The 14,268-nt window shown below is 53.3% G+C and overlaps 2 protein-coding genes across 6 annotated transcripts in view; both read left to right on the forward strand.

Moving 5' to 3' along the window:
• KDM3B (lysine demethylase 3B) overlaps positions 1-1,887 on the forward strand; it is a 71,117-nt gene extending 69,230 nt beyond the window's left edge. For both annotated transcript variants that reach the window (XM_047731205.1, XM_047731206.1), the window contains one exon: positions 451-1,887. In XM_047731205.1, coding sequence (XP_047587161.1) covers positions 451-531 — 81 coding nt within the window. In that variant the 3' untranslated portion in view covers positions 532-1,887. The remainder of the gene's footprint in view (positions 1-450) is intronic.
• A 1,267-nt stretch (positions 1,888-3,154) lies between these two features.
• Positions 3,155-9,704, forward strand: REEP2 (receptor accessory protein 2). Of its 4 annotated transcripts, none has more exons than XM_047731332.1 (8): positions 3,155-3,886; positions 5,732-5,804; positions 6,093-6,169; positions 7,286-7,406; positions 7,646-7,759; positions 8,082-8,223; positions 8,316-8,449; positions 8,523-9,704. In XM_047731332.1, the coding sequence occupies exons 1-8, from the start codon at positions 3,855-3,857 to the stop codon at positions 8,589-8,591; spliced, it is 762 nt and encodes a 253-aa protein (XP_047587288.1). In that variant the 5' UTR covers positions 3,155-3,854; the 3' UTR covers positions 8,592-9,704. The 4 variants fall into 4 exon arrangements, with proteins under 4 accessions (XP_047587288.1, XP_047587286.1, XP_047587290.1 ...); XM_047731330.1 differs by having other exon boundaries at positions 3,162-3,886; positions 8,076-8,223; XM_047731334.1 differs by having other exon boundaries at positions 3,169-3,886; positions 8,319-8,449.
• Positions 9,705-14,268: the final 4,564 nt, after the last annotated feature.

Here is a 14,268-nt window from a genome sequence, read left to right on the forward strand (position 1 = left end):
TTATATAGCCTTTCAGTTGGATTCATCATTCTTTTTTGATTATAGACCTTCTAGCCTCTGTGATTTGTGAATCCTCTTTGGAATTGATTTGGGAAGTATGCAGTGCTTGCTGACAGATTTCCTCATTAATTAGTCTTTATAGGCTGTGTAAAACATATGCTTTTGTGGGGCTCCAGCGTGGCTCAGTCAGTTCAGCGTCTGCCTTCGGCTTAGGTCATGATCCCAGGGGCCTGAGATCGAGCTCCTTGCTCACTAGGGACTCTGCTTCTCCCTCTCCCTCTGCCTGCTGCTTCCCCAGCTTGTGCTCTCGAGAGCATGTGCACGCTCTCTCTCTCTTTGTCAAATAAATAAATAAAATACTTAAAAAAAAACAAAAACACACAACATACATTTTTGTTTGAGAATATAATATGGGGCCACCATGAACTGACTGCTGATTGCTCTCTCCAGGTGAAGAACATCATTTATCACGCAGTGAAAGATGCTGTTGGCACCCTCAAGGCTCATGAATCCAAATTGGCAAGGTCATAGGCACGGAGAAACTCCAGACTCCACTGTGAAGCAGGTCTTTCACTCACAACACATACAGGGAACGGCGGGGCTTCTCTGCTGGAGCAGAGGCCCTTCACTTGGAGCCAGTGTGGTCAGTATTAACAAACTCTCCAGCCACTCTTTTCTACGCTGCCTCAACACTGAAGGTTGACACAGGAAAGTCGCACTGTTCACACACACAGTTTCAGACTCCAAGCCAAGGGTGCCGCATCCCCATCCTGTGGTCTTTTGGGACTCTGAATTGCCTGAACGTTGCTGGGCTTTCCTGCACATTCTCGTGACTTGAGATCCATGGAAACTAGGAATGTGGGCACACCTTTCTTTTCTTTTTTCTCTCGTGCCTAGTGAAGTGGGAATGTGTTTGGAGGTAGGGGGAATCCCATAACTGGTACAAGTAGGGGCTAACTGCTTAAACATGCCCGGTGGAAGCCTGACAGTGTCTTTGCACGTGACCTCTGATATAGCCCATCCCAGGAGACGGGGTGAAGCCATTCCCCACAATCTCTCCCATGAACACTGGAGTCTTACAGGACCCAGGGAGAATCCACTGCTTTTCCCAGGAGGCTCCAGGATTAGGAAATGTGTGTATTTAGTGAAAAATAGGTTTGTAGTGAAATAGTTACTATTTCATGAAAGTAGATATTTTTAGAATTTTTGAAATACCACAGTTGTTTTCCTGGATTATGAGGAAAGGCACATTACATTTAGTCTTCCTTTCGATAAAAATCTTTGAAAAAATATGATTTTTAGAAATCAACTGCCCATTATAGCACAAAATCAGCCAAAGCAGAATTTAAAAGAATTGGCTTTTTAGAATTCTTTTAGTTTTCTTTCCCTCCCATCTCAGTCATATCTTGAGGGAACAGCCAGTTGAGAAAGAACTTTGTCGTGTCTGAGCTGTGGTGTGTTTTACAAATATGCACACTCATGACACAGGAACCATTTTCACCTATTACCAGCGTTCCCTTGGGACTCCTCTTACACTTCCAAATGCGAAGGAAAGTTTGCTTTCCTACATGAGGCTTTTGGTTTTTGGGTTTTTTGTCCAGAAATATTTTAAGCAAAACTTTCCAACTCCATGGAGTTTTATTAAGAATTTATTTGAAAATTATGGAATTCATTGGCCCATAGATACATTGGAAAATGTATCTATCTTCTTTCCAGCTGTACTGTAGTGCCCTGCAGGCTTGTTTATATGTTCACAGTTACTTTTTTTTTTTTTTTTTAATAAAAGTCATTTACTGTAGAATACTTTTAATTTCACTTTCTGTATTTTAATTTTGTTGAAGGGCTGATTGGGATTTCCATGTTCTTATTAAAAATCTAACAAATCTGTTTGGAGTGGACTAAATTCTTCCTGTGTCAGCCATTCTAAAAAGTGAAGGCAGGTTGAATGTGGGTTGAGGATGGAGGATGGTTCATTTTCATATCTTCATTACATGCTGCTTCCGATTACTCTTTGCTTCCTGAATTTGAGCCTTTTTGAGAGCAGAAAGTGCCAGGTCATTGTGGTCTGTGGGCTTGGGGGTGGGGGTGAAGGGAAAAGGTCACTTGAGTTAGAAGGTGGGAGAAAAGATGGGTTTTCCACAGTTTATGCTGTGTGAATGGAATGGGAAAGGTGAGGTCTTGATCTTCCTGCAGCAGTCAGGAGTGAGGGGGATGGGGGATGGTATGAGCAAGGTTTTGGGCAATTAGTAACAGGGTTCCTCAAAGCAGGAGGCCTGGCTGCCCACATAGGAAACTTATGGCCCTGGATCCACCTCAGAGTTGTTGGGGAAAGACCCAAATGGGGTTTGTGTTTTGTTTTTTGTTTTTTGTTTTTTAATTGAGCAGTAACTAAAATGGCTTGAGGAGTGAAGACAGACTACATTCCCATTAGAAAAGGCCTTTTGAAAAGGAAGTTGTAAAGAATAGCAAGAGGGGTCATCAGAGGCTGCTTCTCCAGACCCTGTTGGAAAACATCTTCCAAAGTGTTTGAGCCTGGAAATACAATTATCAGGGTGGAAATAGACCATTGTGTGGTTCAAGGATACTGGGTTTGAATAGCACCATAACTGAAATACAGAACTCTGAGCATGTCCTTTCAGCCTGGGTGGGCACGGGTCGAGGCTGTGATCACCAGAAGACTTACACCTCCACTTAAAGAAAGAAGCTTTGAAATGGGACAGGAAAGGAAAGCTTTGGGGAGAAAAGGGGGTTGCAGAGGTTGGAGCTTTGTTGCTTTGGTGAAAATCAGGAGGCGGGCTAGCCTACATTCTGGATATAAATGTCTTCAGAATTAGGGCATACACTGCTGCCAGCGTTTGCTGATGGGGGTGGAACTGGAGCTCCTGGATCCATCTCCAACCTAGACATCAGGCCTCCAGCCCTTCTGTTTAAAGAGGGTCTGTCCTGGGGTATTACCCTTGAGAGCATGGGCTCATTACCCTGCAAAGCTGAGCAAATGACAACCTAAAAAAAGCAGATGGGGGGGTTCCTTCTCCAACTGGGGTGATTGGTGATGGTCAAGAAGGGGTAAGGTGGACAGGTGCAGCCATACTTGACTTCAGGAGTTGCTTGGGCGGGTGTCTTCACAGGGCCTGTAATGGGGGAGGACAGTTTGCTGGTCAGCAGTTGGGAGAAGTGGCCTGACTAAAGTAGATTTTATGGGTTACATCTTAGCAGCATGACTTAGTGGTTTTGTGACCTTGGCAAATTACTGAACTTCCCTAAGCATCCCATTTCTTTATCTTCAAAATGAGGATAATTCTAACCTCTGTCATGTGGAATGATAGGATTCCGTGAAATAATGCGGGTAAAGCTCTTACCTCAGGGCCTGGCCGTTAGTAAGCACTCAATAAGTCATTCCTCCGGGGATGTTTAAGCCTTTTCAGCCTGGTGTGGTCAAGGCAGGAGGGCTAGGATCTGGGGATTAGGATGTCAGGATGGAACCTGAAGGCCTGTGAGGACCTCAAACCAGGGCTTGGAATCCAAGAAAGAGGAACAAGCGTTTAGAGGAAGGCAGGGTGCTGAGGGTCAAAGGCGCATGCCCGGTGGTAGCAGGTGCAGGGGGGCGCGCCGCCACCACCGCCGGGGCCTCCCCTTTAAGAGCCGCCACCGCCCACGGCCCGCCGCTGCGGCAGGGACCTCCCCTTTAACCGCGGCTGCTCGGCGCTCCGCGGCCCCCGCGGCGGCTGCTGCTGCTGCTGCGGCTGCTGCTGCTACTGCGGCTCCTGCTGTCGCCGCTGCCACCACCCGACCTCCGGCACCTGCATCCTCGGCCCGGGCGGGTTCCCCCGGCCCTCGCCCCGCCCGGCTCCGCCATGGTGTCCTGGATCATCTCCCGCCTGGTGGTGTGAGTGCGGCGGGGCGCGGCCGGCTGGGAGGGGGAGGGGGAATAAGGTTGGGGGGTGAGGGGTGTGTTGAAGACCTGGATGGACTGCTCCGTGGCTTCATACAACAGTCACCTAAGTCACATCGTCCCTATTTGGGGTCCCCGGAGACAAGACATGGGGTGTAGGACCTAGGACCGGTGCGGGGCATATTAGAGGAGCCATAGCACGCCCGGCTTCTCATCCCTTTATTTTTAATTTTCTTGCTCCTTTGCCCTTCCTCATCCTAGGGCTGGGCAGCGTGGCCTGATTTATGAGGGGAGGTGGCATGTCCCCTCCCCCACCTAGCAAATGTCCGCTGAGGGGCAACTCAGACCTGGGCCCTCATCCCCCTGCGGGGAGAGAGCTAATGGCAGAGTGGAGAGCAAAGCAGGGCCTCTTCTTTCCATAGCTTGGGGCCATAGCTAGCAGCCTTGGCCTCTACCCTCTTCCACTATCAGGACACTGGAGATGAGAGCACTTGCGCTAGAAGCCCCCCAGGGAGGACGTCTGGGTATTGGGAAGCAGAGATCCCGGGAGGACAAAGTGTGGGAGGGAACCAGGAGAGGATATGTGTGTTCAGCCTGGATTTGTGAAAGGCACAGAGGGGACTGCGTTAGGTGGCCTTCATTCCAGGCCAGCCACAGTGTGGAGCTACGTCCCTGCCTCCTCCCCGGGGCCCCAGGAGGGAAGGCTGCTCCCACACCCCACACTTTGTCCTTGTGGAGTCCACCCCCACCCCATCTCCACAGGTCAGTTCGGAAATGTCCTGTTCTATGAGGCAGGTTCCTGTGAGAACAGGCATTACCCACACATTGTCAAGGAGCTGGGCATGGGAGGGGCTCTGCCTGGGCCTCAGCTAACCCTGTCCCGGCTCAGGACCCTGTCCCTCAGCCTCCACTGTGAGGGACTGACAGCCCAGGGTTCCCTCCCTCTTGCCTTCTTCCCGCTCAGTTCTGTTAGATGCTTGTGTTCTGGCTCCCTCTAGACCTACCAGGATCTCCCTTCTTCCTCCCCCATCCCACCCCAGAGGGAATCTTGGGCCTTGTGCCTCCCTGTGGCCTTCAGAGTGGCTGCTTCTCTCTTACCTGGATGAGCTCCCTGAGGCATCATTCCTCTTATTCCCTCACCTGTGCCCTTTATGTGGTCTCCAGTGGGGTCACTACCAGGTTGTACTCCAGCCAGTCTCCGGCCCAGCCCTCCCACTCCCTTGAGCTTGGTTCCAAGGCTGCTTACATGAGGTAATTAATCTTTTTGCCCCTCCAGGTCCTCCTGCCCCTGTGCCCTCTGCTCCCCAGGTCCCCAGGGCCACAGCGGTGCCTCTGACTGCCACATAGAGGGCCCTGTTAGGCGCTATCACATTCCCTTACAGACCTGGCTCTTCCCAGCCTGCCTCTGAGACAGGGAAGTAGATAGGTATGAGTGAGCACCATATCTGGAGAAGGAAGACACCTGTGGTGGTGACCGGACCCCCCCCACACACACTCTCCATGATATGTTTATGCATAACCAGCAATCATGGCTAAAGAGACCACATTGGACCCTCTGGCCTCTGGGTCTTTCTTCACTTAAGGGGTTGGAGAAAACCTGAACAATAAAGGGGAAAAGGCATCACCCTAACCATCCGGAGGCCTCTACACTTGTGTATTACCCAAGGCTGAGCTACTTTGACCATAACCGCTGATCTGAATTCATCAGTCCAGCCAATGTGGCACTCTGGAGTTCTGTCCTTCTCCCCTTACCTACCCAGGGACTGACTGATGCAGAGCTGGGAGGGAGAGGCCACTGCTCTTGGCCGAGGGGACCAGTAACCCTGCCTGCCTCCCTAGGCTCATCTTTGGCACCTTGTACCCAGCCTATTCTTCCTACAAGGCCGTGAAGACAAAAAACGTGAAGGAATATGTGAGTTTGTGACACTTCATCTCCCATTCAACCCACATGGCAGAGATGGGGAGGACCATGGGTCACATTACAGACAGGGTAATTTTGTACCAATGCCTCACCACTAAGGAGACCCTGCTTCCAGAAGGTTCCTTTTTGTTCCTTTCCCCCAGGCCTGGTGGGATCCACTGGCAAAGTTGAGATCCTGAGTGTCCCTTCTCCACCACACCTCCAGCATAGTTGGCATCAGACAGGGGTTCCTGGGTGTTCCCCTGAGACCCCAGCTGACACTACCCTCTGTGCCTTCAGGTGAAATGGATGATGTACTGGATCGTCTTTGCCTTCTTCACCACGGCTGAGACACTCACGGATATTGTGCTTTCCTGGTGAGGTCCAGCATCCCCACCCCTGCACCCCAAGGTCAGGGTTTAGACTACCCCACCAGCCAACCGAAGATTGAGAGCCGGGGTGGAGCCCCCCCACAGTCCCATGGGGTCCTGAATATCCACCCTCCCTGACATAGGCCTGGCTTGATCAGTAGAATAAGAGACAGAGCCCCCACCTTTCTTTCTGGTGGCAGCCAAAGCACCCCCCATAGAATGCAGGTTATAGTTTTGTAGGTCTCAGTTTCCCTGCTTGTAAAATAGGATTCAGTCTTGTAAAGTTCCAATGCTGGTATTTCAAAGCACTACTAGACTATGTTACGAGAGCACTTGGACGACAGAGAATGTCTTAATTGCCTATATGTATATTCATAGCAGGAGCTCAAAAAATGTTTATTGGGTGAGCACATGCCTATTGGAAGAGAGGACTAACAGCACAGAATATTGTAAGACAAAGAGAAGAGAGTTTTATGGAGAGGTAGAGGAAAAAAGATAACTGCCTTTGTAGATTGTAAGGACCAGTGGCCTTTGAGAAAAACAGTTTTAGCAGAAGTTGAGTGGGGTCAGATTAGGAAAGAATAATGGGTTAGAAATTGAGGACAGTGAGCATATATGCTTCTCGACACAAACAAAGCAAAAAGCTTTGTGAGGATGTAGGAGATGTGAAGGAGTCTGTGGCCTAAGGAAAAGGAGCCAGGGAATGGACAACAATCCTTAAAAGCAAGAGGCATGTCATGACAGCAAGGGACGGGAGTCTTCCTCATTAGGGGGGAGGTCAGGAAGACAAGGGCGTGAAGACCCAGGAGCAGACCCAGGACAGAGGAGTAGGAATCTTCTATCAGAATAAGATGCCTGGAACTCTAAGAGTAAAGTGTGCAGAGAGCCACTGCCGGGGGTTGGGGGGGTGGTTAATTCTTGGCGGGGGCACTTCTCACCAACCCACTTGGAGTCTCAGCTGAGCCTCCCATTCTCCTGGAGATGAGAAATGCCCAGTCACCCGAGCCACGTGGGGACCCCAGTGCACTAAGGGGTGGGGTCTAGCCAAGGTCTTGCAGGGGGTCAGCTCACCCCCTGAGTCCCTATCCCAGGCTCTACCACTTGCCTCTCTCCCACCAACAGGTTCCCCTTCTACTTTGAGCTTAAGATCGCCTTTGTGATATGGCTGCTCTCCCCTTACACCAAGGGCTCCAGTGTGCTCTACCGCAAGTTCGTGCACCCGACACTGTCCAACAAGGAGAAGGTTTGCCCCCACTCTCAGCTGACTTCCTCGCCTGCCCCAGGCCGAGGCAGCCCTAGTGCCTGTAGCTGTGTACATTTGTGGCTCTCCCTGTGGGTGCCCAGAACCTGAAGTGATCTGCCAGTGTCCTGGCCTCCTGGAGCAGGCTATGTGCCTTTGTCCGGGTGTGAACAAGGGCAGGGCAGGGCCTGGCCAATGGGGCCCACCCCTCACCTCCCGCTCCTTCCCCTCCAACCCCTCAGGAGATCGACGAGTACATCACCCAGGCCCGAGACAAGAGCTATGAGACCATGATGAGGGTAGGCAAGAGGGGCCTGAACCTCGCTGCCAATGCCGCGGTCACAGCCGCTGCCAAGGTGAGATGGGGGCAGACCCAGGCTCCCAGGACTCCACCTTGCCTGTTTCATGCCCTTGGCCAAGCCCCTTTTTGTTTACCCTGTCCTTGGGGCTCTGCTAGCCCCGGACTGTGTGATTTCCACTCCCCGGGCCAGATTCCTCATCTGTCCAAAGGGATGGTGTGTGGCAAACGCCACCCTGTCCGTGCTGCTGTAGGACAGGATGAGGACAGTGTGGGGAAAACACTGAGCTCGGGGGCTGCTCGTGCTCCATGGTGACCTCTCTCTCCACCCCGCCCCTTCCTCCGGTTCTCCCGGTGCGTGGTGGTGACCCTAGGGCCAGGGGGTGCTATCAGAGAAGCTCCGGAGCTTCAGCATGCAGGACCTGACCCTGATTCGGGATGATGATGCGCTGCCCCTGCAGGGGCCTGACAGCCGGCTCCGATCCAGCCCCGGCAGCCTCCTGGACACCATCGAGGACTTAGGTACAGGCAGGGCTCCAGGCTGGGAGGGCCAGAGGGCATGGAGGCCAGGCGGGAGAGCCGCCAGACCTCTGCTCTCCTTTGCTCCCCCAAAGCAGGAGATGACCCTGCACTGAGTTTAAGGTCTAGCACAAACCAGGCAGATCCCCGAACAGAGACCTCTGAAGATGATATGGGAGACAAGGCCCCTAAGCGGGTCAAACCCGTCAAAAAAGTGCCCAAAGCTGAGGTGAGAGCTTGCGGACATGGGGAGGGGCTGTGAGCCTAGGCTGAGCCCTCTGACATCCTCTCTCCCTCTACAGCCACTGGCTTCCAAGACACTGAAGACCCGGCCCAAGAAGAAGACCTCTGGCGGGGGTGACTTGGCTTGAGGTCCTGACGCCCCACAGGCTACAGAGCCCCTGCTCCACACTGTGCCAGTAGCCCATGTGTCTCAGGCCCCAGGTCCCCTCCGATGGCTGCCTGCCCAGTGACCACTCCTCTGGAGGGGCTTGGAAAAGAGGAGGGAAGCCCTGCTGTGGGGGTGGAGGGTAGCGGCTGGAGGAGTTGCTGAGGACTGAGCCACCCAAGGAGGTGGGGGCTCCATAGAGCCAAATTGCTATTCTCCCTGCTCCAGTCCTGTCCCCACCCACCCAGTGCCTTGCTGAAGACCATGGCCATTCCCTTTTCTGAGGTCCTAACATGCCCCCACTGCTCTCTCTGGGGTGGGGGTGGGGGGTACTCACGGCCCAGAATGACCAGAGATGGGCCCGAAGGCACCTGGGAGACCAGGAAGGAGTGGAGAAGGCTTCAGAGAACCTGGGCAAGAGCTCAGGCCTTAATGTGTGTTTGAAGGACCAGGATGGCCAGGCCAGAGCTGCAGTTGGGGGTACTGGGTAGGGCTGTGTGCTATATGTCTCCACTAAAAAGAAGTGGGGTTCTGGGGGTGTGCGTGTGAGTGTGTGTGGGTGTGTGTATATTTCTGGGTCTAGGGCTGGGGGGGGGTTTGGGTAAAGGACTTTCCTGCCAGCAGCTACCACCCCCCACCACAAGCCCCTCCCTGCTGTCGGCCTTCTTTCCTACTCTCAGACGGCCCTGAGAGGATGGGATTCTGAGGGCCACTTACCTCCTCCTCCGCCCTTGATAGCCTTTCGCCTCCTCCCTTTCCTACCCTGCCCCTGTGCTGGGCTCCTCTGCCTCAGCGCCCACTGTAGAGGCCCCTGCTGAGCCAGCTCCTTTCCTCTTCACCTGGGGGCTCATCTTCCTTTCCCCCAGAGCCCTCTTCCTGTGCCAAGCAAACTGGGCCCCACGTGAGCAGACTCTTAGGAGCCCAGCCTTTGCCCCCACACCTTACCCCTGCTTCTGCCGTGGCTTCAGTCAGGGCCAGGAGAAGTGTGTGAAGAAAAAAAAATTTAGGAGCCAAAAGGCTTCCAATTCTGTGGAAAGAGGGTGCCCATTGGACCTTTGGCCCTGGATGAGCCAATAAACCGAATTCTGGCACCTCATGCGTTTCAGCCTCTGTGCTTTGTTCTCACCCGTCCCGTCCACAGGTGAGAAGGACCTCAAGTGAAAAGCAGAGCCCAGCTTGGGGGGGGCGGGGGAAGAGGTCGGACTGTGGACCCCAGGAGTTCCATTCTCCAAGATACGAGATGGGCTTCAGCTGGTGCCATCTGGGGAGATGGTTTGGAGGCTCAAGGTACAGCCAGGGGAGGGGTGCCTTGGTGATTCAGTCAGTTAAGCGGCTGACTCCTGCCCTAATCTCAGGATCCTGGGATCAAGCCGTGCTCAGCGGGGAGTCTGCTTCAGGATTTTTTTTCTCTCTCTCCTCTGCTCCTCCCCCCTGCTTGGGGCCGTGTTCTCTCTCTCTCTCAAATAAATTAATAAATCTTAAAAAAAAAAAATACAGCCAGGACAGTAGGAGGGATCAGGACTTGAGGGCTGGGGGCCCTAACCCTCAAGGTTGTCTTGTCCCTCAGAATCCTGCCCAGAGCCCTCCTGCCCCAGTGGACCTTCTGGTACCTCATAGAAAGTGCCAGTGTAAGCTCTAAGGACAAAGACCTTCATAAGGCTCCCAGGGAAGGAGGGATAGGATTTGGGGGCTACTGGGCAGGGCGGGGGGATTAGATGGCCACAGGGCCCAGAAAGGTTAAAGAATGTTGGAGAGGGGAGCTGTGAGCCAGAGACTCTGAAAGGAAGAGACAGGTAGGCTGAGGGAAGATGGGGTAATGGGGAACCAGCCTCATGGTGTATGTCTGACCATGGGGACAGAAGGAGGACAAGGGACCAAAGGCTGGGGCCAGAGAGGCCGTCCCTGTGGCACCTGGAGGGAAGCCTTGAGCCCTGGGCTACTGGGCTGGGCTGGAGGAGAAAGGGAGGGAGGGTGAGCATATGGTGTCTGAGTCCTTGGGAGCTAGAGCCAAGGCCACCAGGGGCCAAGGGGCACAGCCAGCTGGGAGTGAGACCTGCAAGGCAGTGCCCAGGGGAAGGGAAAGGATGGCACAGGAGCAGAGGCAGCATGGGAGGAGAAAAACAAAGGAAAAGAGTGAAGAGGGACGGGGTAGAGAGAGCAAGGCAAGGAGGAGGAAGGGAGAAGGGAGTGGAGAAACAGCCGCGTGCACAGCCTTGTGGAAGGAAAACGGAGGCAGAGCACAGGGTGGGGCACAGCGTGTGTGGCGGCTTGGCCCCAGGTCTGCAGAAAGTCTACTGACTTTCCTGTCCCTTCCCCAGCATCACAGAGGTATGTCCTCCTGCCACACTTGCGCTCAACTGGCCAAGAACCTCCCAAACTGATGTCGCGGTGGAGGTGAGGCGAGAACAGTCCTTTTCATCTTCCCTAGAGTCCTCCAGTCAACAGACCTTGGAAGGTTATTCCTTTCACCACAAGCCTCTGGGCAAATTAGCCCCTTTCTCTCTCTGAAAGGAGATGATATGTCAGGGTAGAATTCAGGGGAGAGACTTGCTTGTTCTAGAAAGATCTCCAGAGATTAAGATGCTGCAGTCTCAAGCTAGCAGCTACCATATGGTCAAGAAACCAGGTTAGGCCCTCTCTAACCTAAATCCCATTTGCTACATAACATGCACACGCACGCACACGCGCACACGCGCACACACACACACACACACACCCCTGTAGTGACCGGTGGCTAAGGAGGTTACTGCCAGTTTCTCCATGCCAGGATCTCTGTGCACATCTGGGTTTCTCTGTGTCAACAGGAACATGCTCAGATTTCCAAGCTCCTTAGTCTGTTGCCATGGGAACATTCAGTCAGTCTCCTAGAACTTGGCACTGGGCCTGGCCCCTGTGGTGCAGGGGAGGAGAGAAGAGGTGGAGGGTGACAATGAGATGGAGGGAAAGGCTCCTGGGAGGGGCTGGTGGGACACATTTGGGTCAGGGTGACATCTTGCTATCTCATTCCTTGGGACCACCTGCCCTCTCCCATCTGCCTCAGTAGACCTCTAGGCCCGAGCAGTGGAGAAGAGATGTCAGAACAGAGGCTAGAGCTCTGTGGAGGATTCTTGATCACTGCCTGGGTCACCAGGGGGCATTGAGGGATATTAGGTTTTGAGTGGGAGCTGAGGTCTGTTTAGCCCTGTGTCCCATGCTCAAACCATCTTGGGGACACTGGGCAGCGCTCCAGGCCTGAGGTCCCTGGATAGAATGTCCTCAGGGCTGGAGCTGCTTTAGCTGGCTCCCCCTCCCTTTCTTGTGTGTGTCCCACACCCTGAGAACCTGCTTAAAATGGGATTTCCAGGCTGTGACGTCAGAGGAAAGCCAGCAGCAGCTCCAGCCTGTGCCAGCTCTTCCTTGATCAGCAGAGTTGAGCCGATCCTTGCTCAGCCTGGAGGAAAGAGGGTTAGCAGAGGAGGGAGGGTTTCTGAGGGCTCTGGATCATGGTCCCCATATCAGTGCGATCCATGATAGTAGGGAGAGACAGTAATAGAGAGAGGCAGGCTAAAGCCACAGCTGGCTTCCTCACAGCCTTAAATTTCAGCCAGTTCGTGGTCATTTCCCTCCCCAGTTTATCTAGTTTTTCCCTCTCTGCGCTGAGTCAGGCCTTCCTGGTGGAGGAGGGTACCTCAAGTATTAAAGCCATTTGGGTTCTGCCTGAGAACTTGTCCCATTATCTAGGCTGGAGGCCGGGAGGGATCGGAGGGATACCTGCAAGGATGGAGAAGCCCACTAGGTGGCGCAGCTCACTCTCAGTGTGGGATTCCCCACCCCTGCAGGGGAGACTCTTCAGGCAATCAGTCTGCCTAAGGTCTGGTGAGCAGGGTGCCTCATGCCCCACTCCGTGGAGTTGGAGATTCATGAAGAAAACATCCTTACAGGTGCATGAAACAGCTATGGATTCTCAAGCCATCACTTCCCAAGCCCAGTCTGTGTGCCCACACCCAGTATTCTCACCAGGGGATGGTCAGACCCAAAGGGCAGGTACTCCCCTTGGGTGAGGATCAGGCACCCTCCTGGGATCAGGGGAGTTGCCAAGCTGACCCTGGAAGGGCCCTGCAGCCTAAGGGACCCAACATGGGTTTCTGAAATGACATCTAGAGGGACTGCTGGAGCTAATTTCAAGGTCAGGTGAGGAGAGGGACCCAAGCTGTGGCAAAGGGTAGGGAACTTGGGAGGGCAGGTTAGGTCCAGAGGGAAGGAAGCACACTTGGCCACAGGATTCTCTGGATATGACTTCCCTGCTGGCCACAGTGGCAGTTCCAGGCCTGCCCCAGGTTTTCCTTTTCCCTGCCGCTTCCCTTATTTTCATCTGGGGCACTGCAGGATTAAAAAAGGAGAGAAAAGACCCTAATTTCCAAACGCTGGGATCCCAAGGTACTTTTGCAAGAGCCAAGGCTGGGGCTCCTTGGTGACCTACCTTTCTCTGACCTCTTCCCCAAAATGACCCCACCAGCCCTGCATCCCTAATGAATTACCCTCTCCTTTTGTCCCAGCCATATGAGTGATCAATAAATAATGCTGCTTGAAATATTGATGGTGAGTTTTACACAAGCATCCCTCAGCTGTGCCTGTCATTGGGGAACTCGAGAGCTGACAGAGAACTGCATGGCCCCCCAGAGTGCTCTCTCCTCTCTCTGCCAACAGAGGGTCTATCTTTGCCAAGATTTCAACCTGTTCCCATCTCAGCCAGAATCATGACTCACTCCCATCAAGTAAGAAGAGGGAAGGTCCCCCAGAGACTCAGCCAGCAATCTCCAACCTGGCAAGAATCAGGTAAGCTAAACCAAGCAGAGACCCTTCTTGATACTTTTGTCTCAAGACAAGGAGATCCCATTTCCTATGTTCTACATCCACCTTGGACCTGAGTGATGACTCAGAAGGAGACTTGCACGTTTCCTGTCCCCTAGCTTGACTGTTTAGAGCATGAGCAGCAAGGACTCCCAGGCTCCCAGGCTTCTCTGGCCCACATCACTGTCATCTGGTTTTGTTGTCCCTGGAAGAAGGGGAGAAGAGAAGAGGAGCAGGTGGAAACTCTTGAGCCTTCTTGAGCCCAACTCACCCGGTGCCAGCGCCCTCCGTGGCAGAAGCCAGGCACACTCAGATCTCTGTGTGCACAGTGCCTTCTGCCCAGGCACTCTAGTTCTGCTCCACTTGGTCAGCTCCTGCCTGCACGTCAAGTCTCAGCTTGGATGCGATGTCCCCCTTCATCCCAGGGGGTTCCTGTGGCATCCTGCTCCTCTTCCCAACACTTCCCCCTGGTGGTCATTGCCTATTTCCCCACCAGACTGAAAGCCAGAGTATAGATAATGTGTCTACCTGGCTCACGGTTTCCCCAGCATCTAGCACACAATAAGCCCTTGGCACATTTTTGTGGAATGTTCGAATGCTGTCCCTCTAGCATTCTTCCACTCCTGAGAAAACACCAACCTTCAAACCTCGGTGTCTCTCTGCTGAGCTGTCTGCCTGCACCTGAGGATAGGTGTCCAAACTAAACAGCAGCAGCCCAGATCAGCCTCCCTTGCTCTGACTCCCCCTGCTTGTGCTCATGCTCACTTGCTCTCCTTTCTCTCTCACACACACAGATGGGAGTCAGCTTTCCAGCCACATTCAGTTCTCAC

This window comes from Lutra lutra, chromosome 5 (assembly GCF_902655055.1).
Source record: "Lutra lutra chromosome 5, mLutLut1.2, whole genome shotgun sequence".
Taxonomy (NCBI): Eukaryota; Metazoa; Chordata; class Mammalia; order Carnivora; family Mustelidae; genus Lutra; species Lutra lutra.